The sequence below is a fragment of the Podarcis erhardii genome (assembly GCF_964252035.2).
Source record: "Podarcis erhardii genome assembly, chromosome: 4".
Lineage (NCBI taxonomy): Eukaryota > Metazoa > Chordata > Lepidosauria > Squamata > Lacertidae > Podarcis > Podarcis erhardii.
This window is the reverse complement of record NC_138508.1, coordinates 15435476-15459252: the sequence shown is the minus strand read 5'-3', so window position 1 is coordinate 15459252 and position 23777 is coordinate 15435476. Positions and strand designations below refer to the sequence as shown.

The 23777-nt window shown below is 44.6% G+C and overlaps 1 protein-coding gene across 1 annotated transcript in view; it reads left to right on the top strand.

The window, feature by feature from the left end:
* The first annotated feature begins 1712 nt into the window (after positions 1–1712).
* Positions 1713–23777, top strand: part of CTSC (cathepsin C) — a 34003-nt gene continuing 11938 nt past the window's right edge. Inside the window, exons 1-4 of the mRNA XM_081860528.1 lie at positions 1713–2305; positions 11116–11261; positions 19091–19254; positions 22571–22726. Of these exons, the coding sequence (XP_081716654.1) occupies positions 2128–2305; positions 11116–11261; positions 19091–19254; positions 22571–22726 (644 nt within the window). The 5' untranslated portion in view covers positions 1713–2127. The remainder of the gene's footprint in view (positions 2306–11115; positions 11262–19090; positions 19255–22570; positions 22727–23777) is intronic.

The window sequence follows — 23777 nt, the reverse complement described above, 5'->3', positions numbered from 1 at the left end:
AGATTGCATCGCATTTTAGCTGCGATTTCAAAACTTCCTGTAACTTTACTGCTTCTGAATATAACCGGTAATGAATTCAACCCTTTAAAAAGTGTTGAGGCTTGTGGCATTCTAAACCAAAGAGATTTTGGCTTTGTGTTTCACCACTAAAAGTAGGGTGAGATTTATTTATTTTTTTGCAAAAATCAGATAAGTGACATGGCTCTTGCATCTCAAGAGTGGGGCTTGATCCATGTGTCATTGGTTGTTTTCTTAACCACACCTACCTGAGAGTAGTCCCCCTTGAATTCAATAGGACATCTGAGTAGACAATGGCTCCTAAAGTTTGACCAACTTAAAAATGTGCTGTGAACTCCTGATGAATGAAGGGGGCAGAAAAGGCCAAGATCTCCAAATACACTAACTAAAAAAGAAACAAAAATAAAAAAATTCCTTCCAGTAGCACCTTAAAGACCAACTAAGTTAGTTCTAGGTATGAGCTTTCGTGTGCATGCACACTTCTTCAGATACAGTGTGCATGCACACGAAAGCTCATACCTAGAACTAACTTAGTTGGTCTTTAAGGTGCTACTGGAAGGAATTTTTTTTATTTTTGTTTTGACTATGGCAGACCAACACGGCTACCTATCTGTAACTAAAAAAGAAACCCTACCGAAAGCAGCAGGAGAGCAGAGAGAATGCAGGAGGAGGAGGAAGAAGAGCTGCATTGCAGGGACTTAGGCCAAATGGCCTTCGTGGTCTCTTCCAACAGTACAATACTATCCTTCTAAATCAAGCACTGCTAGGAGTGTTTTCATTTTTTTGAAACAAAATAAAAAAATTCCTTCCAGTAGCACCTTAAAGACCAACTAAGTTAGTTCTAGGTATGAGCTTTCGTGTGCATGCACACTTCTTCAGACACTTCTTCATTTTTTTGGTTCTCCTATGTATTTCTTACCAATTAAAAAATTCGGCATGGCACAAGCAAATACCTGACCCGGAGGGGGAAAGTTTGAGAACCACTGCTGTTGAGGTATATAACACCAGTACAGATAGCAATAATGTATAAAACCAGGTCAAACATATGTTGGAAATGTAAAGAAAAAGAAGGGACCTTTTACCATATGTGGTGGGAATGCAGAGAATTTTTTTTAAAAAATGGGAAATGGTATATAATGAATCGAAGAAAATGTTTAAATTAACATTTGTAAAAAAAACCAGCATTTATGTTAGGGATGGTAGGAAAAGACCTGCCAAGGAAAATAAATAATTTATTTATGTATGCTACAACGGCGGCAAGAGTCTTGAGAGCACAAGGATGGAAGAATGAGGAAACCCCAGCGAAAGAACAATGGCAAGAAAAACTGAAGTATGCAGAATTGGCGAAACTGACATACAAATTGCGAGACAAGGACAACTGTGACTTCAAAGAAGAATGGGAACTTTTTACAAACTAGTTAAAAAGACAACAAAATGAATTGGACTCCTTGGCAGGTTTTAAATAAACATACACAAATTTATTGATTGTTAATATAATAGATAGATAATGTTAGGATTTATATAATTTTACAATAGGCAGAGAATAACATTTATTGAGAAATCAGAGAGAGGAACTGAGGGAAGTCTGGGGGGGAGGGCTCTTTGGGGAGGAAAAAAGGGTGGAATAATGAAGATGATATGTTTTGATAATCTGATAAGTTGGAATTCTTAATATTATTTTTTTAAGAGAACCAGTGCTGTTGAGAACAGGAGACTCTTAATCTCAGGCTCGTGGGTTCGAGTGCCCACGCGGGGCCAAATGTTTCCTGCATTGCGTGAGGGTTGGACTAGATGACTGTGGTGGCCCCTTCCCAATTTGACGTGGAGCCAAGCCTTCGGCACGGCCAACGCTGAACCAGGTGGAATAAAGGACTCCGCGCATAGGAGGCCGTTTTCTGCGCTCGGCTGCTCTGAGCCGGAGAGGAGGAAGCGCCTGGCCCCCTTTCACACGTGACGCCCGGGGGGCGGACCTAGCAGGGCCCCGCCGTTCCGGGGACAGATTTAAGCCCAGCGGGAAAGCGGGTCGCCTCTTTTTCCCCCCCCCATTGCTCCCCTCGCTGATCCCCCGCGCGCTCTCCTCCTCCGTGCCAAGAACCTCGGGGCGCAACGATGGCGCGTTTGGCGCGGCGCCTGGCTTTCCTCCTCCTCTTCTTCCTCGTCCAGCTGCAGCCGAGCTGGGCCGACACGCCGGCCAACTGCACCTTCGAGGACCTAGTGGGTACCTGGGTTTTCCAGGTGGGCAGGGGGCACGGATCCCCGAGCCGGCACATAAACTGCTCCGAAGTGGGTAAGTGACAGCGCGCAGGGCAGGGCGCTCCCCTCTCCAACTTCCTCCGCCTCCAGGAGCGATCCCCGTTTTTTGTTCCCGTTACCGCTCTCCATTCTGACCTCTTTTCCTTCCCCCAATAAAACAACGCCAACAAATAGAAAGGCAAGTTTGGAAAACATCCGGCGAATCAGCCCAGCAGCACGGTTTGGCAGATTTCGTTTCTTTGACTTCGGAAGTAAATCTCACTGTATTCCCGGAGGGTTTACTTCCTACCTAGGAGATCTGCTGGGTAGGATCATTTTCAGGAAACCCCCTCCTTCCTTGTTGGAGGCGAAGCTGAACTTTGCATTCGGTTTTCAAACTCCGCTCGGTACGGGTTATTTTATTTCGCGAGTTCAGAGCGGAGGAAGGGGTCTGGATTTCACAGCGACAGAAAGTAGAATGCTGTGCAAATAAAATGGAATAGAAAGCAAAAGTAAGCAAGCTCACAGATTGAACGCGTGTTCAAACTCCCCTTTTAAAAAAATCATTGGGGCTTTACAAGTTTCTAACATCCTAGCTGCTTCCCCTCCCGCCTTAAGATCATACAGTGGTACCTCGGGTTACATACGCTTCAGGTTACATACGCTTCAGGTTACACACTCCACTAAGCCAGAAATAGTGCTTCAGGTTAAGAACTTTGCTTCAGGATGAGAACAGAAATTGTGCTCCGTCGGCGCGGCAGCAGCAGGAGGCCCCATTAGCTAAAGTGGTGCTTCAGGTTAAGAACAGTTTCAGGTTAAGAATGGACCTCTGGAACGAATTAAGTACTTAGCCCGAGGTACCACTGTAATGTTTGCTGACCTTCTCAAGGCCAAAGGACATTTCTCTCCCTCCTACAACCTTGGACAGCCAAATGTCTCTGGGAAGCTCACTAGTAGGGCTGAAAACAGGTGCTTGTGGTTTCCCCCGTGCCTGTATTTAGAGGTATACTGCTGCTCTGTGTTGAGGCTCCATCTTGGCCTCAAGCTTAACAAGTTAGCATATGTCTTCAACTTCATTGGAATATACTCAACTAGTACACTATGAGCTAGTTATCTCTGCAATATCACACGTGACTCAGCTCTTCACACATGAAAACCTCCTGTTCTGTTAATGAGTCACATCTTCTACCACAGAAGCAACGCTGTCTTTTTGCTTTTGTTCTTATCTAAACCTTCTTGAGCAACAGGTCGTTGGTGGACGCTCCCAGCCTTGTTTCTGCTCCAGACATGGAGGGAAGGGAGGAGAATCGTAGGAATTGTAGAGTTGGAAAGGGACCGCGAGGGTGAACTAGCCGGAACGCCTGCAATGCAGGAAACTTTTGCTCAAAGCGACCCCGAGTCTCATGCAGTGCTCTTCGGAAAATTAAAAGATGTTTTCCTTACTGCTGCACAACCCCATCCTGCCTCGGGATATTGAAAACCAAGGGGATGACCTTCCAGGGCAAACTCTGTTCCTTCCAGCTACTACTTTGTTTTGCATGTTTCCCCCACTTGAAATATAATAATAAGAGTGCACGGAAACGCCATTTACCTCCTTTTTGCAGTGGTATCTGTTGATCTACTTGCACTGGCATGCTTTCAAACTGCTAGGCTGGCAGGATATATATTTATACCCTGCCCATCTGGCTGAGTTTCCCCAGCCACTCTGAGCAGCTTCCAACAGGATATTAAAAAGACAGTAAAAGATCAAACATTAAGAACCTCCCTATAGAGGGCTGCCTTCAGATGTCTTCTAAAAGTCATATAGTTGTTTATTTCCTTGACATCTGGTGGGAGGGTGTTCCACAGGGCGGGCGCCACCACCGAGAAGGCCCTCTGCCTGGCTCCCTGTAACCTCACTTCTCGCAGCGAGGGAACCAGCAGAAGGCCCTCGGAGCTAGACCTCAAGTGTCCGGGCAGAACGATGGGGGTGGAGACGCTCCTTCAGGTTTGCTTTTTGAGAACTACCCTAAAAGGTCCTGCAGCTGAATGCATAAAGAAGAGAGCCAACCTTCATGCATGCTGTGGTTGGGGAAAAAAATGGGTGGGTGGGGGTTTCCTTTTCAACAGTCTCTGGGTGCATGAGTGCAGGTATCTGGCATGCTGGGAAAATGGACACTTTGTCTTTGTTGAAGTTAAATCCCTCTCCCAGTCTGTCTTATGGTCTACTGTTGGGGTTGTGCTATCCAGCACTAGCATACTAACAACTCATTTCTTAGCAAGGTCTCTGTGTGTGCTGGGCAGAGAATGTTTCCTGCCCACCTGACAGCTCAGTTGGCAGAACAAGAGACTCTTAATCTTGGGGTCATGGGTTCGAGCCCCACATTGGGCAAAAAAAATAATTCTATATGACCCTTATGGTCCTTTTCCAACTCTACAATTCTGTGATTCTTTGTGAATCAGGGTCTACTTCCATCCGATAAGACCGTCCCACCCTTAAACCAAAAGGAGGGTGTCATTTTTTGTTGCCAGGTGTTATAAACAAAAATTGCCCTTTTCCCTTATGGGGTATCCAAGAGCCCATATAGAGTCCTTACATAGGTTCCCTATTGGTAGGAGAGAATAACAGAGGCCAGCCAGAGAATATTGAGAAGCAAAGCAGCTAGTAAGCTTGATCTTTATTGCTCTGTTGCAACAGGGTGCTCCCCTCACACGCAGGAGAGAGGAGGAACCCAGAAAAATGGTGCACAAGGCCTTATAAAGACTTTTGAAATTGCCATCCTGTAGCTCAAGACCACTCCCAGAAACATCATACATACGTACATCACAGAAGGGGTGTAACCTAAGACCACCACTCCGATACATCACACCTACATCACAAAAAGGCGGTCTTAAAACAGAAATTTGAATGTTGTTTTTCTCCTGTCATTGTTTATCTCTTGTCCGGCAGGTTACTTGATTGGATTGCCTGGGTAGCCTGGCCAGTCTTTTGTAATGATAAATACTTAGTTCCTGGGCCAGGTCACAGGCTCACACCCTATTCATATCTTAAATGTGCCCTTAAGACAGGATTTGTGAGGAAAGAGACAATGGGGAGGTTTCCCACTTTGACCTTGCAGAGAAAACATTGGCTCAGTTTAGGAATCAAAATGGTTCCAGGTTGCCCTTCCTGTGCTCATCTATGTACGTGCTTGGTTACTACATTTATGAACATTTCCATATATCTAAGACCTCAAAATTCCTATCACACAGGATAAAAAATTCCCAGCAAAGTTTGTCTGTAGTGCAGCTGTTTAAAGACGCAGGAGCTCTGCTGGGTTTTTTTGGTGTTGTTTTTAAGCTGGCGACTGGAGTCAGCTTGTATATAGCTTGATTGTATGCATTACATCAGGGTCTATAAGAAATTGGAGGGGGAGGACTATTTGCAATGTTTATTCTCAGCTTTTCCCCCCCTATTGCACAAGCTAGCAGTCGCCCACCCCGCCCCAAGTTTTTGCAGCTGAAAGAACTTGAAAGAGGAAGATAAGAATCAACAGAGAAAGAGACAGGAAGGAAGAAAAAAAAATCAGAGAAAGGTAGAAAGGCCAGGACATCCGGGGGGGGGGGGGGAATGAAAGCAACGGGGAGGGTACAAAAAATAGAGGTATCTGGGAAAGAAGGGGGTGCATGAGCTTAGCCTGGGGGGGCAGGCGCTTTTCTAAATCAGTAGAAATCAATAGAAATCTGTGGATCTGCCCCACTAACGAAAGCCTCCCCCCCCCCACAAAAATCCTGGATACGCCCATGGGAGGGGGAGTAAGTGGATTCCCCACCATTTCATTACAGTAGTATCTCGGGTTACATGTGCTTCAGGTTACATACGCTTCAGGTTACAGACTCCGCTAACCCAGAAATAGTACCTTGGGTTAAGAACTTTGCTTCAGGATGAGAACAGAAATCGCACACCAGCAGGAGGCCCCATTAGCTAAAGTGGTGCTTCAGGTTAAGAACAGTTTCAGGTTAAGAACAGACCTCCGGAACGAATTAAGTACAGTGGTACCTCGGGTTAAGTACTTAATTCGTTTCGGAGGTCCGTACTTAACCTGAAACTGTTCTTAACCTGAAGCACCACTTTAGCTAATGGGGCCTCCTGCTGCCACCGGAGCCCGATTTCTGTTCTTATCCTGAAGCAAAGTTCTTAAGCTGAAGCACTATTTCTAGGTTAGCGGAGTGTGTAACCTGAAGCATATTTAACCTGAAGCGTATGTAACCCGAGGTACCACTGTATTCAGGGGAAGGAAATATCTCCCTTTCTTAACCTGTAGTTGGGTAGTGAGGCTCCCTCACAAACAATAAGACTGAAGCTGAGCCCCAACCCTGTCTCGAAGCAAAAGGCATCTTAGCAAGTTCAGCATCGCTGTGTTTCTTGCCTTGCAAGGGGTTGGGCTAAATGACCCCCTGGTGTCCCTTCCGACTCTACCATCCTACGATCCTATGGCAACGTGAGAGGAAGCGCCATGGCACAGTGGTGTGATCTTCTGTTTATTTGTGCCAGCATGTAATGACTGAACATGGCCTGTTTAAGTAGAGTTCAGTCTGAGTAAATAAACGGTTCTGAGTAGTCAAGGAATTAGTCCCATAATATTGTTGCAGGAATTTATGTATAGGTTGGGGGAGTGGTTGCCCCTCCAGCAGATATCATGCACATGCAGCCCACTACCAAAACCAGCACAATCACTTTTGTGACCTTTGTGATTTGTCCCCACAAAACACTTCATCACAGTTTCTTCCTATCTATTCAAAGGGCATTTGCTGCACGATACCAAATATAACAATTCACTGATAAATGTATCTACGTACTGGCTCACTGGGAAAACTTCAGAAATTCATATAGACATGTAAACTCACCTACTCAGCAGCCCCTCTGCCTGAGTGATAATCCCTGGCATCCTGATACCTGAGTGCCAGACAGGTAGCCATTCCAGAAATAACAAACCCAGATCAAGACAAAAGGGAGTGATTAACTTGGCTGGGAAACAGGGAAATGTAAATATCTTTTTTGTTACACTTGATGAGTGTTTGGTGGAGGGCAAGGAGAACCATGGGGCAGGGTCCAGGATGCTCAGATTACTGCCACCAGACCTCCCCTTTCATGATGTAACCGTGATGTATGAGTGATGTAGTTTTGGGGGTGTAACATGGGGATTATTAGCTAATAAAAGTTTGGGGGCTCTTTTGTTTGGGGCTTCCATCTTGTTCCAGCTTGTGGCAGGTGGGAGTCCTGTTGCGATATAGGAGTCCTGTTCAATAAAGACCAAGCCTACTGGCTGCTGTTTTGCTCTTGTATTCCTGGCTGGTGTCCTTGTTTTTTGTCCAAGGGAGCCCTCAGATTTCTCTGTTAACAAGGGGTAGGCAACCTAAGGCCTGGGGGCAGGATCCGTCCCAATCGCCTTCTAAATCCGGCCCGCGGACAGTCCAGGAATCAGCGTGTTTTTACATGAGCAGAGTGTGTCCTTTTATTTAAAATGCATCTCTGGATTATTTGTAGGGCCTGCTTGGTGTTTTTACATGAGTAGAATGTGTGCTTTTATTTAAAATGCATCTCTGGGTTATTTGTGGGGCATGGGAATCCGTTCATTCTTTTCCCCCCAAAATATAATCAGGCCCACCACATGGTCTGAGAGACGGTGGACCGGCCCACAGCTGAAAAAGGTTGCTGACCCCTGTGCTATCTGTACAGTGGTACCTTGGGTTAAGTACTTAATTCGTTCCAGAGGTCCGTTCTTAACCTGAAACTGTTCTTAACCTGAAGCACCACTTTAGCTAATGGGGCCTCCTGCTGCCGCTGTGCGATTTCTGTTCTCATCCTGAAGCAAAGTTCTTAATCCAAGGTACTATTTCTGGGTTAGCGGAGTCTGTAACCTGAAGCGTATGTAACCTGAAGTGTATGTAACCCGAGGTACCACTGTATAAGGTTATGAAGATTTGAAAGGAACCAGCATTTGTCTTCGTTTTGTGCTCTTTTTATCTTCTCTCGTCTATTTCTTTTTTTAGAAGCTACTTCTCGCACCTTGCTGAATCCCATTTGCCCAGCTGCACAGAAACTTATTGCACACTCATTTATTTATTTATTTTGTGATGCCACACAAAATATGTCCAGCTGCACCTCAGATTAACCCTGTGTGTAATGTGGTTTAGCAAACGAAATTGGATGTGTCTATCTCTAACTAAAACTTACAAGCCCCTGTTTGCAGAGGGTGGGTTTTGTTTGAACTGGATTGCTTGGGTCTACAGGCAGCTCCAATTTGGGTCATATTTGGTTTTATTGGAAGCGCTTGTCTTAATAACACCAGTGCTGATTGGAGAACATGGTTCACCCCTCTCAGGATGTTGGCCACTTTGTCTGAAGTGCAGAGGAGGACGTAGATAGAAAATGGTCAAAAGGGGAATGGTGATTTGCTGAAGGGAACTGTGTTTTTTATTTGTTTTTTACATCAGCACTTCTCTACATTAGTCATGGTCACAAGGTCAGAAAGTTTATGCCTGAAAGAGTGAACAATGCAGTTTGCCTTCCTTCTGACCCTCACATGATTGCAGACAGCAGTTTTTAAAATTTAGGTTTTATGTCTTACAACTTAAAGCAGCAGAAATGGAAATATTTATTGGGCCTGAATTCTACATTTTTAATTATATGTACGGTAAAAGAAAAATACTTACCACAGTTTCATTAAAAATAATACTTATTGGACCAGAATTCTACATTTTTAATTACCGTATTTTTTGCTCTATAAGACGCTCCAGACCACAAGATGCACCTAGTTTTTGGAGGAGAAAAACAAGAGGGGAAAAAATCTGAATCTCAGAAGCCAGAACAGCAAGAGGGATCGCTGCGCAGTGAAAGCAGAAATCCCTCTTGCTGTTCTGGCTTCTGGGATAGCTGCACAGCCTGCATTCACTCCATAAGACGTGCGAACATTTCCCCTTACTTTTTAGGAGGGAAAAGGTGAGTCTTATAGAGCAAAAAATACGGTATATGTTAAAAAGAAAATACTGACAAACTGCAGTCTCACTTGAAAAAAAATCAAGGTGATGCACAACAATTTATATATGAGCAAAGACACGTCAAAAATTAAAATCACAAATCCCCAGCTAACAATTAATTAATTGCCTCGCCACATTAAAAAGTTTTTGGCAAATTGTTAAAAGTTGTTATAGAAGACGCCTGCTGCATCTATATTGGAAGGGCATGAAACTGGATGATGCAATAATCATGTCCAAAGTCCTGAATCGCTTAAAAATAAAGTATGGTTTGCTTCACACAGCAGTTTGAATACATTTATTTTCTTAAATTTATACATGACTTTTCTTCCATCATGGAACTAACTGAAGGTTGTTTGATCAGTTCTGCTGCGGCAGGCCCACTCCTTCAGGAACCCTTTTTGGCACGGTATAAATACCACCAATCAGTCAATCAATCCCATCCAGTTACTGGCCAGACCCAGAGCTGCTTATCTTGTATGCTCTTGCATGGATGCTTTAGCTGAGATTCCTGCTTTGCAGATGGGGTTGGTCTAGATGACCCTTGGATCCCAACACTAAGATTCTATGATCTTCAGCAAAATAGATATGTTACGTGCCTTCAGGCCATGCCTTGATTGTATGCATCTAAGCCCATTCATAAAGGTGAGTGTGTCAGACCAGAACAAAGGACATGGATTCAAATCCCTTCCCTGGCTTTGAATCTCACGGGGTCCAGACACAGTTTTTCAGCCTAATAATCCTCACAGGGTGAGTTGTATGGATAAAATGAGGGTGGAGAAAGATCTCTCTGTGTTGTCCTGAATGATTTGGAGAAAGATCAGCCAAGCAATGTGATACAGTGGTACCTTGGGTTACAGACACTTCAGATTATAGACGCTTCAGGTTACAGACTCTGCTAACCCAGAAATAGTACCTCAGGTTAATAACTTTGCTTCAGGATGAGAACAGAAATGATGCTCTGGCGGCGTGGCGGCAGTGGGAGGCCCCATTAGGTAAACCCCTCAGGTTAAGAACAATTTCAGGTTAAGAATGGACCTCCAGAACATGGGTGGTGCTGTGGGTTAAACCACAGAGCCTAGGACTTGCTGATCAGAAGGTCAGCAGTTCGAATCCCCGTAACGGTGAGCTCCCGTTGTTCGGTCTCAGCTCCTGCCAACCTAGCAATTCGAAATTACATCAAACTACAAGTAGATAAATAGGTCTGGCAGGAAGGTAAACAGCATTTCCGTGCGCTGCTCTGGTTCGCCAAAAGTGGCTTAGTCATGCTGGCCACATGACCCGGAAGCTGTACAGTAAAGCGAGATGAGTGCCGCAACCCCAGAGTCGTCCACAACTGGACCTAACGGTCAGGGGTTCCTTTACCTTTACCAGAACAAATTAAGTTCTTAACCCAAGGTACCACTGTATTTATTTATTTTGTATAATTTATTCACGGCTTGATTTTCTATTTTAAACTTCAAAGAGGTTTAAAAGGCATTGATGGAAATAAAGACTGTTACCACCTCCGCTTGATTCCTATGCTGGGCACAGAAAAAGGACATGACTGTTCATCCCTTCTGGCGCCCCTGCTCACTAGCCTTGCCGGCAGTCCCTTGTGCCTACCAGGCCAGTGTATAATTGCAGGGCTGTGTTACTGTTGCATTTGTGCATTGGCCAGCTTGCTTCTTCAGCCTGGTCCCCCCCCCCCACAACAACAACAACAATAATAATAATAATAATAATAATAATTTTTTATTTATACCCCGCCCTCCCCAGCCAAGGCCGGGCTCAGAGCGGTTTACAAGCAATAATAAAAACAAGATGAATGATTACAAACTTAAAAACAAGTGAAAAATGGTGAAAATTCTCTTTTCTGCTTCTCTCCAGGGGCTGTGGAGAAAAAATTTGTCGTTAACCTTCAGAAACTCGATGTTGCTCAGGACGATCAAGGGAACTTCGGCTTCTTCACGATAATTTACAACCAAGGCTTCGAGGTTGTGCTGAACAACTACAAGTGGTTTGCATTTTTTAAGGTAATGTAGCTTCCCAATCAATCAATCAATCTCTGCACCATTTTCCTCCAGAATATGTTGGGATTAAAGGGCTCTTCCAAACTTTGAAATTCTTGTTGGCAAAATAATTTGGAAGGAGTATAATTTCCGTGCACTCTGCTTTCCATCACTGTGTTATTTATTTTCTTAAATTTATACATGACTTTTCTTCCATCATGGAACTGAATGTCGTTTGATCAGTTCTGCTGTGGCAGGCTCACTCCTTCAGGAACCTTTTTTGGCACGGTATAAATGCCACCAATATAAATGCACGGAAACGCCGTTTACCTTCCCGCCACAGCGGTACCTATTTATCTACTTGCACTGGTGTGCTTTCAAACTGCTAGGTAGGCAGGAGCTGGGACAGAGCAATGGGAGCTCATCCCGACACGGGGATTCGAACTACTGACCTTCCGTTCGGCAAGCCCAAGAGGCTTGGTGGTTTAGACCATGGTGCCTCCCGTGTCTCTGTACAGCCTATTTGAAGCGTGAGCAGAGGAGCAGTTCTGGATTGGACAAAGCTCTCCCGTTGAAAACATGCTTAGATTCTGAAACTTGTTATATTTTTCACTAAACTTTGTTGGTCTGTCTTTGGAAGCCAAGAAAGCTGGCAATTGGCTGCAGACCTTCAACTCTGTCAAAATGCCTGTTTGCTCCTTGCCATTTCCAGTAGAACTTTAAAACAGGCTTCTAAGTGAGGAATCTCCTGGTGCAAAGGTCTTGTTTACAGGCCTGCCTGTGCCTGCTGCAGAAGCTTTTGGATGGGTCTGGAATTTGATTTGATCAGAATCGCTCAATAATGGTGGGAGAGGTGGTTGCAGGTGTGAAGGTCAAGCTGGTCCAAAACACAGCCTTGACTCTTCCAGCCAAAGGTTGCCATTGCCCCATGATGTCGCAGGACAGTGAGCATTTATGCAGACTAGGGGTGGTTATGACTTGCTTGGTGAGACCCTTCTAGGAACATGCAAGACAATGGGGTTTGTTCTCCTAAACGGTAGATCTTGTTGATGCCTGTTAGTTGACCGCACTACATCAGGTGGGATCTTGCATGCTCTTTTGAACAATAGCAAAAAAAAACACCCTGTACCTGAGACTTTCCAGATGTTGTAGAAGACCAACGCCCATCAGCCCCAGCAAACCAGGCCCAGTGGCCAAGGATTATGGGATTATGGCCCTCCAGATGTTGCTGCATTTCAGATGGTTGTATTAGAACATGCATGCAAATTTCCTTTCATCATACCATTTGTTCATTCAACGAAGTATTGTCTACTTTGAGTGACAGCAAGGTTTCAAGCAGAGTCTTTCTAGCTGGAAATGCCTGGAATTGAACCTGGTATTTACTGGGCAATGCACTCATTCTTTCCCTCTACCACAGCCTTTCCAAGATCCCTGGCAAAATTGAGCAGAGAGGAACGAGCAGTGGCGAGTTCCCTTTGCGTGTATTCTACAAACCACTTGTGGTGGGAAACTTAAACCTGGGGCTTTGTGGAAGCACTTGAAGTTGAAAATGGTAATCACCTGGAGTCTGTGTATGCAATAATAATACTATTATTTCATTTACAAATAAATCACTTCCCATAAGGGCATCACCGAAGTGATCTGCAATGTATCTAAGACAGATACGGATTTTTTTAAAAAAAAGTTAAAACAATTGCCTATAGAAGAACAATTGTTATAAATAGTCCCTCATTGCAGGGGGTTGAACTAGATCACCCTCATGGTCCCTTCCATGTCTACAAAATCTGATTCTGTGATATAAGAACAGGGTTAAAAAAAACCCTATGTAAAATCAATTCAAATCCCAGATGGATGTGATAAATTTTTTTAGAAGGCTTGCTGAAAGAACAGGCAACAAAGAAGGACTTCCAAAGATTAGGTGCCACCATACTAAAGGCCGGATTCTGACCTTGTGTAGAACAGAACTTCTGATAGGATGGCAGCTGCAGGATGCCTTCGTCTGCATAGGCAGTGATCGGTTGGGTACATAGGGGGTGAGATTAATGTATGGCGTTCGGTGACTGTGTACACACTCATATGACTATATAGATGTCTAGTTTTTCGAAGCATGGTAGATAAGAAAATTGAGGTGGGTTGTTTCTGAGTTGGTGTGGAACGTAAGCAGATTTCTGTTAAAAGCAAAGCTGAATTGCTGAGCAGATGGCATTGAAAGAGCTCCATCCCTAACTTGCTTTGGGTGCCAACCACTGTTTGTAGAGACCTAATGAGAAGAGCGTTCTGTTGGAAGAGGTGACTCTGTAGACTTCACACACTTCACTGCCAGTTGGACAAGTCTTTGTGATATCTGCAGTGCCTCCATGGGGTGTGGGGCTAAGTCCTGTTTCATGCATTAAACCATAACAGTGCCGAGCATTTAATACACTATCATACCACTTCAAACTATAATGGATTGCCCAAAAGAATTATGGAATCTGTAGAGTGCTGAGTTTTTAGGAGATGCCTCATTCCCCTCACAGAGCTACAAGTCTCAAAGCTCCCTTGGGAAAGAGGGGATGGTTTTTAAGACACTCTGAGAATCGTAGCTCTGGGAGGAGTCTCCCAACATCTGCTTTGTAGAGCATCTATTTATGCAGAAGATCTCAGTTTTGATCGCAAGCGTCTCCGGGGAAGATTTGTCTGAAACCATGGAGAACCTCTGCAAGTCATTGTGAACTATGTGGTTCAAAGGTCTCACTCTGTAAGGCATATCAAGGGTCTGGAAACCAAGCCTTGTGAGGAGTGGTTGAAGGAGCTGGGTATGTTTAACATGGAAAAGAGGAGACTGAGAGGAGATACGATAGCCATCTTCAAATCTCTCAAGGGCTGTCACATGGAAGAGGGAACAAGCTTGTTTCCTCTTACTTCAGATGATAGGACCCAAACCTTCAAGTTACCAGAAACGAGATGAGATTCCGAATAAATATCAGGAAGGACTTTCTGACAGTAAGAGCTGTTGAACTCCCTTGAAAGGTGGTGGGCTTTCCTTCCTTGGAGGTTTTTAATTAATAATAATAATAATAATTTATTTATACACCGCCCTCCCCAGCCAAGACTGGGCTCAGGGAGGCTAACACCAGGTATAAAAACAATTGATTAAAATACAACTTAAAAACAAGATTAAAATACAACATTAAGATGCAGCCTCATTTCAGAAGAAACCCAAATCAAAAACTTTTGGGGGATGAAAACGTCAAATCTTCACCAAGGCCAACTCTCCAGACTGGTCCTACGTGGGCCAGAAAAAAAGCCAGGAAAGTCCCCAAATAGGAGTTCTATCACAGAAGGAGAAAGGAAAAAGGAAAGAGGGGGAGGGGAACAAGGCGATTCCAAGCCAAAGGCCAGGCGGAACAACTCTCTCTTACAGGCCCTGCGGAAAGAAATCAGATCCCACAGGGCCCTAGTTTCATGAGATGGAGCGTTCCAACAGGCCGGAGCCAGTGTTGAAAAGGCCCTGCTCTGGTTGAGGCTAATCTGACTTCCTTAGGGCCCGGGACCTCTAGGGTATTGCTATTTATGGACCTTAAGGTCCTCCACAGGGCATACTGGGAGAGGCGGTCCCATAGGTACGAGGGTCCTAGGCCATGAGGTTTGGATGGCCACCTGTCCTGGATACTTTGGCTGAGATTCCTGCATTGTAGGGGGTTAGACTAGATGACCCTTGAGGTCCCTTCCAAGTCTGCCATTCTGTGCTAAGGGCCAGATCAACGTGGCTGGGGAGCACAAATTCTCCTACACTCCTTCTAAACACACACAAAACACCAGGTGCCCTTCCTGGCTTTTTCTTTTTTAAGAAGCAGCCACTGCATGAAGTTTTCACGCTTCAGGTTATCAGGGGGGAAAGGCCGCTTAAAACCGCCAAGGCTCATCGTTTCACAACGCCTGGGACCAGCAGGCAAGGAAAAGAGCCGGCGGCAAAAGAAGAAAGAAGCTGTTGTGTTTTGTGTTATTGCTTTGGAGGTACACGAAGTTTCCGGGATGCCGTTCCAAATTCATCAAGATTGACGGCAGGCAGCTCAGCGGAGCTTCGGGGCAAAGGAACTTGGAACGTTTTTGCACCATAGAGCCTACAGTCCCTGCCAGCATCGTGCCAAGGAGGCAAATTTCACCCTTTCTGCAAAGCATAAAAGCAACAGAGGTCTAAAGCGTGTCCCTCGTGTCGAGGAAACAAAGCTGCAGGCAAAACTAAAAATGTTGGAAGCATTTGGTGGCGGGGGGGGGGGGTGTATCTAAATCTGATCAAATGCATCTTCCCTGAGCAGAAAAGCTTGGCTTGCTTCTCAGCCAGGTTGATCCAGCCCTTATCACAAAATTGTAGGGTTGGGAGGGACCCAGAGGCACCCTGAAATGTAGGCATCACAGCTCTATAATCACCTAGTCCAGAGGGTCACTGGCCTTTTGGGGCCAGTGGACACATTCGTAAGCCAGAAACTGTTATGGGCAACACCCCTCTATTTTATTTCTTAGAACAGAATAGAATCAATACTGTTGCTTCTCCTAATCTGGACACAAGACCTCTGTTGATGCACCCTAGAATAGCCTTAGCTTTTGTTTTTTGCTGCTGTATCCCATTGTTGACTCATGTTCAGCTTGTGGTCCCTAGATATCTTTCGCATGTACTACTTCTTTCAAACTTAATTTCCATAGGAAATTAAGGAAAATTAGAAACAGAATTGTTAGAACCTAAAACTAAGATACTTTCGAGAATGTACAACTTGCTGCTAAAATGGAACACTCAGGATGAAACAGTCAAATCAGCTATGATTAAATGGGCACAGGACATTGGTCATAACATTATGTTTGCTGACTGGGAAAAGTTGTGGACCACTGATATGAAGTTTACGGCATGTAATGCCTTAAGAGAAAATATTATGAAAATGATCTATAGGTGGTACATGACCCCAGTCAAGCTTGCAAAAATTTATCACCTGCCTGATAACAAATGTTGGAAATGTAAAGAAACTGAGGGAACATTCTTTCACCTTTGGTGGACATGCCCAAGGGTTAAGGCTTTCTGGGAAATGATCTATAATGAACTAAAAAAGGTATTTAAGTTTACCTTTCCCAAGAAACCAGAGGCCTTCCTTTTGGGCATCGTCGGCCAATTGGTGCCAAAGAAAGATAGAACATTCTTTATGTATGCAACAACCGCAGCAAGAATACTCATCGCAAAGTACTGGAAGACACAAGATTTGCCCACTCTGGAAGAATGGAGGATGCAAGTGATGGACTATATGGAATTGGCAGAAATGACTGGCAGAATCCGAGACCTGGGAGAAGAGTCGGTGGAAGAGGAATGGAAGAAGTTCAAAGAATACTTACAAAAACATTGTAAAATGTTTGAATGTTAAAATGATGTTGGATATAAAGATAACATGGCAACAGGGACATGGTAAAAAGAAAAATGCAAGAATGTTTCAAAAGAAAAGGGTGTAAAGGCCGAGTAATATCATGTCGAAATTAAATAAAATGATATAAGGGATTAAGTTATAAAGAACATGCAAGAATGTATTTAAAAAGAAAGGGGAAATTAGAAGACATAGTAGGTTGGAATGTACAATATTGATTAAGATTTGAAAGAGGGTAAGGAGCTGCTAAATTTGATTGTGTAAAGGGGAATGCAGGAAAGGGAGACGTGAGGAAGTCAGGAAAGAGGGTTATAAAGATAAGAATCTAAAAACTAATTTTTCTTTATTCTCTGTTCTTTTTTATTTTTTTTGTTACATGTTTTTATACTGTGTTTTTTATTATGTTTTTTATTGTATTTCTTTGTTGTTTGGTCTGATTGCAACATCTGTTTCATTATATAAAATCAAAATAAATATCTTTTTTTAAAAAAAAAGAAAGAGGAAGTTGGACTACAGGGAGGAGATGTTTCTTTAAAGACTTTTCACCCCACCTTTCCTCCAAGGAGCTTCAATGCAAGGGTACATGATTATTCCACCTCTCCATTTTATGTTGCTTAGGGTCCTCGTATTTACGGGACCGCCTCTCCTGGTATGCCCTGCAGAGGACCTTAAGGTCCATGAATAATCATAGTTTAGAGGCCCCGGGCCCTAAGGAAGTCATATTATCCTCCTCCAGGGCCAGGGCCTTCTCAGTGATGGCTCCGACCTGATGGAATGCTCTGTCCCATGAGACCAGGGCCTTGCAGGATTTAACTTCCTTCTGCAGGGCCTGTAAGACAGAGCTATTCCACCTGGCTTTCAATTTGAATGTAGCCTGATCTGTTATTCCCCTTCCTTCCCTATTCTGCCCCTTTTTCTGAAGATTACCCGCTCTGGGATCCCACAGCTAATTCTCCCCTGGTCTCCTCGCTATAGGACTAATTTAGTCAGCTAGCCCTGGTGATCATCTAATGTTTATTGAATGGATTTCCCCCCTAACTTGATTTTTGAATTCTGAATTTATTGTTATTCACATTTTATACTGTATTTTATGCTGTTTTTTGTTGCATCAATTAAGTGTTTTAAATTTGTTGCTAGCCGCCCTGAGCCCAGTTTTCTGAACCGGGAAGGGTGGGATATAAATAAATTATTATTATTATTATTATTATTATTATTATTATTATTATTATCCTCAGAACAACCCTGTGAGGTCGGTTAGCCTGAGAGGCAGTGACTGGCCAAAGTAGCTCCGCAGAAGGCAAGGCATTTCCAGGCTGTGTGGGTGCTTTTCCCCGGTAGCTCATCAAAGGGCCAAAGGCAGTGTTAGAAATTAGTCAGGTGTGCTTTGTAACTGGCCCAGATCAAATTGTGACCATATGGATGCCCGGTTGGTGACCGGGGAAAGCAAAACGCCACTTAAAGGATCTGAAATATTTTCCTTGAAGTTTGAATTTGTTTTACTCGATGTTTTATTTGTTGTATACCACTTCGAGAGTTTTTCTTTAAAGTATAAAGTGGTGTAGAAATGGAATTACGGGAATTGCCATCATCATCCCCATTGCAGGAAAGAAAAATGAGGTACCTGGCCATTACATTGCGGCAACCGCAACCTAGGTTTACGGTGCCATTTGGCGAGGAGCCTATATATCTGTGTTTTGAACACTGGCCAAAGGTTCTCCGGTCATAAGAACGGGGCCTGAGATAAATTCAGCCAATAATGTATTCTACTGCTTAACTTTTGTAGCACGGGATAAATGGGTGTGTCTTAATCCAGAGTCACACCGTTGCCCCATTTGGCTCACAGGGACGCGGGTGGTGCTGTGGGTTAAGCCACAGAGCCTAGGGCTTGCCAATCAGAAGGTCGGCGGTTCAAATCCCCATGATGGGGTGAGCTCCCGTTGCTCAGTCCCTGCTCCTGCCAACCTAGCAGTTCAAAAGCACGTCAAAGTGCAAGTAGATAAATAGGTACCACTCTGGCGGGAAGGTAAACGGTGTTTCCGTGCGCTACTCTGGTTTGCCAGAAGCGGCTTAGTCATGCTGGCCACATGACCTGGAAGCTGTAGGCCGACTCCCTCGGCCAGTAAAGCGAGATGAGCGCCGCAACCCCAGAGTCGTCCGCGACGGGATCTAATGGTCAGGGGTCCCTTTACCTTTACTGTTTATGCCAGAGACAGCCAATATGAGGCCTTCAGGATGTTGCCGGGCTGTAAATCCCACCGACGCAAGTCAGCATATCCCATGAGAGTTGTAGTTCATCAACATCTGAACAGCACCATGTTAGCTATTCCTGGTCAACACATCTCTCCAGGGTCTCAAATGGGGATCTTTACCAGCCATGCCTGGAAATCGAACCTAGGATCTTTTGCCTGTTGTCAGCTACATGTGTTCTGTGCAGAATCTGACCAGCATCCCTTTCACTTCCCTTCTCAGTATAAAAAGGATGGCTTAAACGTAACCAGTTACTGCCACGAGACCTTACCTGGGTGGGTCCATGATGTGTTGGGCCGGAACTGGGCATGCTTCACCGCACAAAAGATCTCCCCTTCAGCCTCCGGTGTTCGTGTAAATCAGCTGCCTTTGAAATCCGCTGGAAGGTGAGTGGAAACAAATGCCATTTTGTTTGGTTAATCGTATGCTCTGATACAAAGACAGGAGTGCCTGGCGTGCTCTGGTCCATGAAGTCACGAAGAGTCAGACACGACTAAACAACAACATGCTCTGATACAGGCTCCGTCATAAAGCCAGACAGAGAGAAGTGAAGCAAGGCCCCCTGAACTGTTTCTATCCCAGCTGATCATTCTAACAACTCTTGACTTTGCAAAATGGTGCCTGAGCCTTTTGGTGGTTACCTCCTCCCTCCCCATACATTTTCCTTTTGTGTTATGTCAAGACAAGGACTGTCTTTCTACTGGCCTTGAAAACAAATAAGTACTGAAGGCCAATTGATTCAGAAGACTGCAGGCTCATCTCCTTCAGAGACTGGTAAAGGTAAAGTTACCCCTGCCCGTATGGGCCAGTCGTGTCCGACTCTAGGGTTGTGCACCCATCTCACTTAAGAGGCCGGTGGCCAGCGCTGTCTGGAGACACTTCCAGGTCACGTGGCCAGCGTGACGAAGCTGCTCTGGCGAGCCAGCACCAGCGCAGCACACGGAAACGCCGTTTACCTTCCCGCTATAAAGCGGTATCTATTTATCTACTTGCACTTAGGGGTGCTTTCGAACTGCTAGGTGGGCAGGAGCTGGGACCGAAGGACGGGAGCTCACCCCGCCGCGGGGATTCGAACCGCCGACCATACGATCGGCAAGTCCTAGGCACTGAGGTTTTACCCACAGCGCCACCCGCGTCCCATTTCAGAGGCTGGTAGTGTTTCTTTTTGCACTGACATGGGAGAGATAGGACCAATGTTTTGGCTCAGTGTGATGCAGCTTCATAGGTCCATAATGAGAGAGTTTGTAGGTTACATCCAACAACCGTAGAATCTGTGTATGCAAGTAACTGAGCTGTACATGTGATATGTTCAGTGAGTGTACAGTCAGTGTACACAACACTTAAGCTGTACAAATCAGCCTGTGAACAATGGCTTAGGCAACTATAGTCAGTGCAACTATAGTCATCAGAATCCATAGATCTTTTGAGGCATCCTATGGTTCATGGGTGGTGCCTGTTTTGACCCTCTGATAATAGGGAGCTAGATTTCTGGTATTCATGCTTAAAACCCAGTCAGTATTCAGACTTAAAGGGGCAGGTAGGGCTCATCGGCTTGGGAAGGTAGCCTTGCAGGGACACCTTCGGGAGAAGAAAAGGCTAAGGCCAGGCTTGCTCAACCTCGGCCCTCCAGATGTTTTGAGACTACAATTCCCATCATCCCTGACCACTGGTCCTGCTAGCTAGGGATCATGGGACTTGTAGGCCAAAAACATCTGGAGGGCCGAGGTTGAGGAAGCCTAGAGCAGTGTTTCCCAACCTTGGGCCTCCAGCTGTTTTTGGACTACAATTCCCATCATCCCTGACCACTGGTCTTGCTAGCTAGGGATGATGGGAGTTGTAGTCCCAAAGCAGCTGGGGACCCAAGGTTGGGAAACACTGGCCTAGAGTATAAACCCTACAGAAATCCAGAGTGGAGTCCCTAAGACAGCTGGATGGAGCCATGTATGCCTCCTTCTGGCAACTTCTGCAGCCAAGCTGGTGCCAAACGTCTTGCTCTGTTTTCCTTTGGACCACATCATTGAGGCTGAGAGGGCAGGGTCTTGTCATCTGGGCAGCCCAAGACCTCCATCCACACTGCCCAGGCTTGTGTTTCAGAGAGATCATTTCAGTGCTGCCAGCACAGCAGTTTGGCTTCACCCCACGAGGTGCACTCCATTGTCTGACAGATGCCAGAACAACAGCAACATTCATACTCCGTATCTGAAACATTGTGGCTCTCCTAGGTACAGAATGTTACTGCAAAGTCCAGTTAAGGTGTTCCTGCATTTGTACATTTTATTTTTCTGCCACTTAGAACAGCAGTTCCCAAACCTTTTCTTCCAGAGACCTCTTGGAAATTGCTGGAGTTCTTGTAGGACCACTTAATGATTTTTCTGCCCATTTTAATGTACTCTGTTGGATGACTTTTAATTATACCTTGACTGCTCTGTTTACTTCCTATATGTTGCATTTTATTGCATTACAATAAAATAAAATGCAATATAACAAATAAAAGTACAATTAAAAATCAATATGAATTGTTCATGTAATAGCTGTGCCGTCCTCCATCTTCAACCACGAAGCCACAGACCCGTCAGGGATCACCTGAATGATGCTCATTGAGCACTGTTTGGAAACACTTGGCTTCGAGAGTTGTTCGATTAAGGGTTTTTTTATAAGTCTTTAAATAAAATGAGTGTAAACCAGTTAATTCTTGTTCCTTGTTGCTATTAAAACATAGACTGCGAGCAGTGCCAGATTAATATATAAGCTAAACAAGAGACACGGGTGGTGCTGTGGTCTAAACCACAGAGCCTAGGGCTTGCTGATCAGAAGGTCAGCGGTTTGAATCCCCGCGACGTGGTGAGCTCCCGTTGCTTCGTCCCTGCTCCTGCCAACCTAGCAGTTCAAAAGCACATCAAAGTGCAAGTAGATAAATAGATACCGCACCAGTGGAAAGGTAAACGGCGTTTCCGTGCGCTGCTCTGCTTTGCCAGGAGCCGCTTAGTCATGCTGGCCACATGACCCAGAAGCTATACGCCAGCTCCCTCAGCCAATAAAGCGAGATGAGCGCTGCAAACCCAGAGTCATCCGCAACTGGACCTAATGGTCAGGGGTCCCTTTACCTTTAAGCAAGCTATAGCTTAGGGCCCACTCTCTTGCCCCCCCCCCCAAAAGGGGGAAAAACCTGGATTTCCAAAATATAAGATAAAAAACAAATAAAATAAAACCTACATACAGCAACAGTGTTTTGTGTTGTGTAGGCTCCTCTGATGTAAGTAATGGGCCCCGCCTGCTAGCCTGCTCCCTAAAATATCACTGGTTTGCTCATTTCTATATATAGGGTGCCTACATTCTGCATGGACTGGTGCATGGCAACATGCGCAAATGGCTTCAGGTCCATAAATTACCATATAGCATATATTCAACACAAAAAAGCAACAATTTGTTGTTGACAAAGGACATCTGGACATATAAAGGGCCCCATTAGCTTCAGTAGCTTAGGGCCTCATCAAACCTAAATCCAGCGCTGACCGTGAGGCAGAGATTTCAACTTTGAATGCCCGTCTGTGAAGCACTATGATTGTTGATGGCATTGTCTTGTGGAAGAGTTTCATGAGGGGTTGCGTTGGACTGTTTTCTTAATAAACCTCTGGGACTTAAGGAGATTCTAGCCTTCGCAAGGCTCCCTCGCCTAACGCGTCGTTTGTGTCTCGACTGCAGATCTCTGCAGAAGTTCTATGTGAACAACTACGACTTCGTAGGAGCAATCAACGCCATTCAGAAATCGTGGAAAGCAGTAGCCTACAAGGAATATGAAGGCCTCACCCTAGAAGATTTGGCTCGGAGAGCGGGCGGGTTAAATCCCAGAATTCCAAGGTAAAGGGATTGTGACATTCTGGCCTGGTTGTCACCAAAGGACCATAAACCTGTGGCTGGCTTGTGTTGCTTAAAAGGGTGTGCATGTCTCTGTGCGCACATGTATGGAGAGCTAGAAGGAGAGAGTTTTACAGCTTGTGTCTCCACCTCCTCCTGCTTTCACAAACGGTGTAACGGCAGTAGTCCTTCCATGGGAAAGCTGTGTTACCTTTGAATGAGAATAGTTCTTCACATAGCACATAGTTTAAACTATGGGATTCTCTCCCACATGGGGCAGGGATGGCTGCTAGCATGGGTGGCTTTCAAAAAGGTCTGGAGGGCCTCATTCCTGGACCTGAGATTCCCTGCCTTTTCTTTTTTTTTCTTTTTTTTCCTTTCTTTTTTTAAAAAAATAATATTTATTAAGAATTTAAAGATTACAAAAAGAAAGAAAGAAAATTAAAACAAATCAATATAATACAATACAAAGACAAAAACAAAAACACTACGTAAAACATTGAATTAGCAAAACAAAACAAAAATAATTAAAAACACTTCCAATATTTTCAATCTTAGCTTTCATTCACTTGTTTCATTGACTTCCTCACGCCTCCCTTTTTGTATTCCACTTCAATTAACTGTTTCAGCAATTCAATTCCCTGCCTTTTCCTTTTACGTATAAATTCAAAAGGGGTAAATACAAAGAACAGAATCCCAGCTTAGCCTCCCCACTGCCACCCAAGGACGGAGCAGTCTTTTTAAGTTTGCCAAAGTCCAGTCTTTGATTTTGGCGCTTGCCATTCTTCACAGTTATCAGTAAAGTATTTTACAGAACGATGCATATTTAAACAAAATCATCTTTGTAATTTGTAGTATTCAGTGCATGTGATCTCTTTTGTTAATCTTTCTGATGCATCAATCGGACATACATTCCGTTTCCAACAAGAAATGCACACATCGTTTCCAATTCTGTGCCGCTCATAGGAGCACTGCTACTAAAAACTCAACTCTATCTGCTGATGGATGGCCACACTGACTCGACCCTGAACACACTTACCAGATGCTTGGAAGC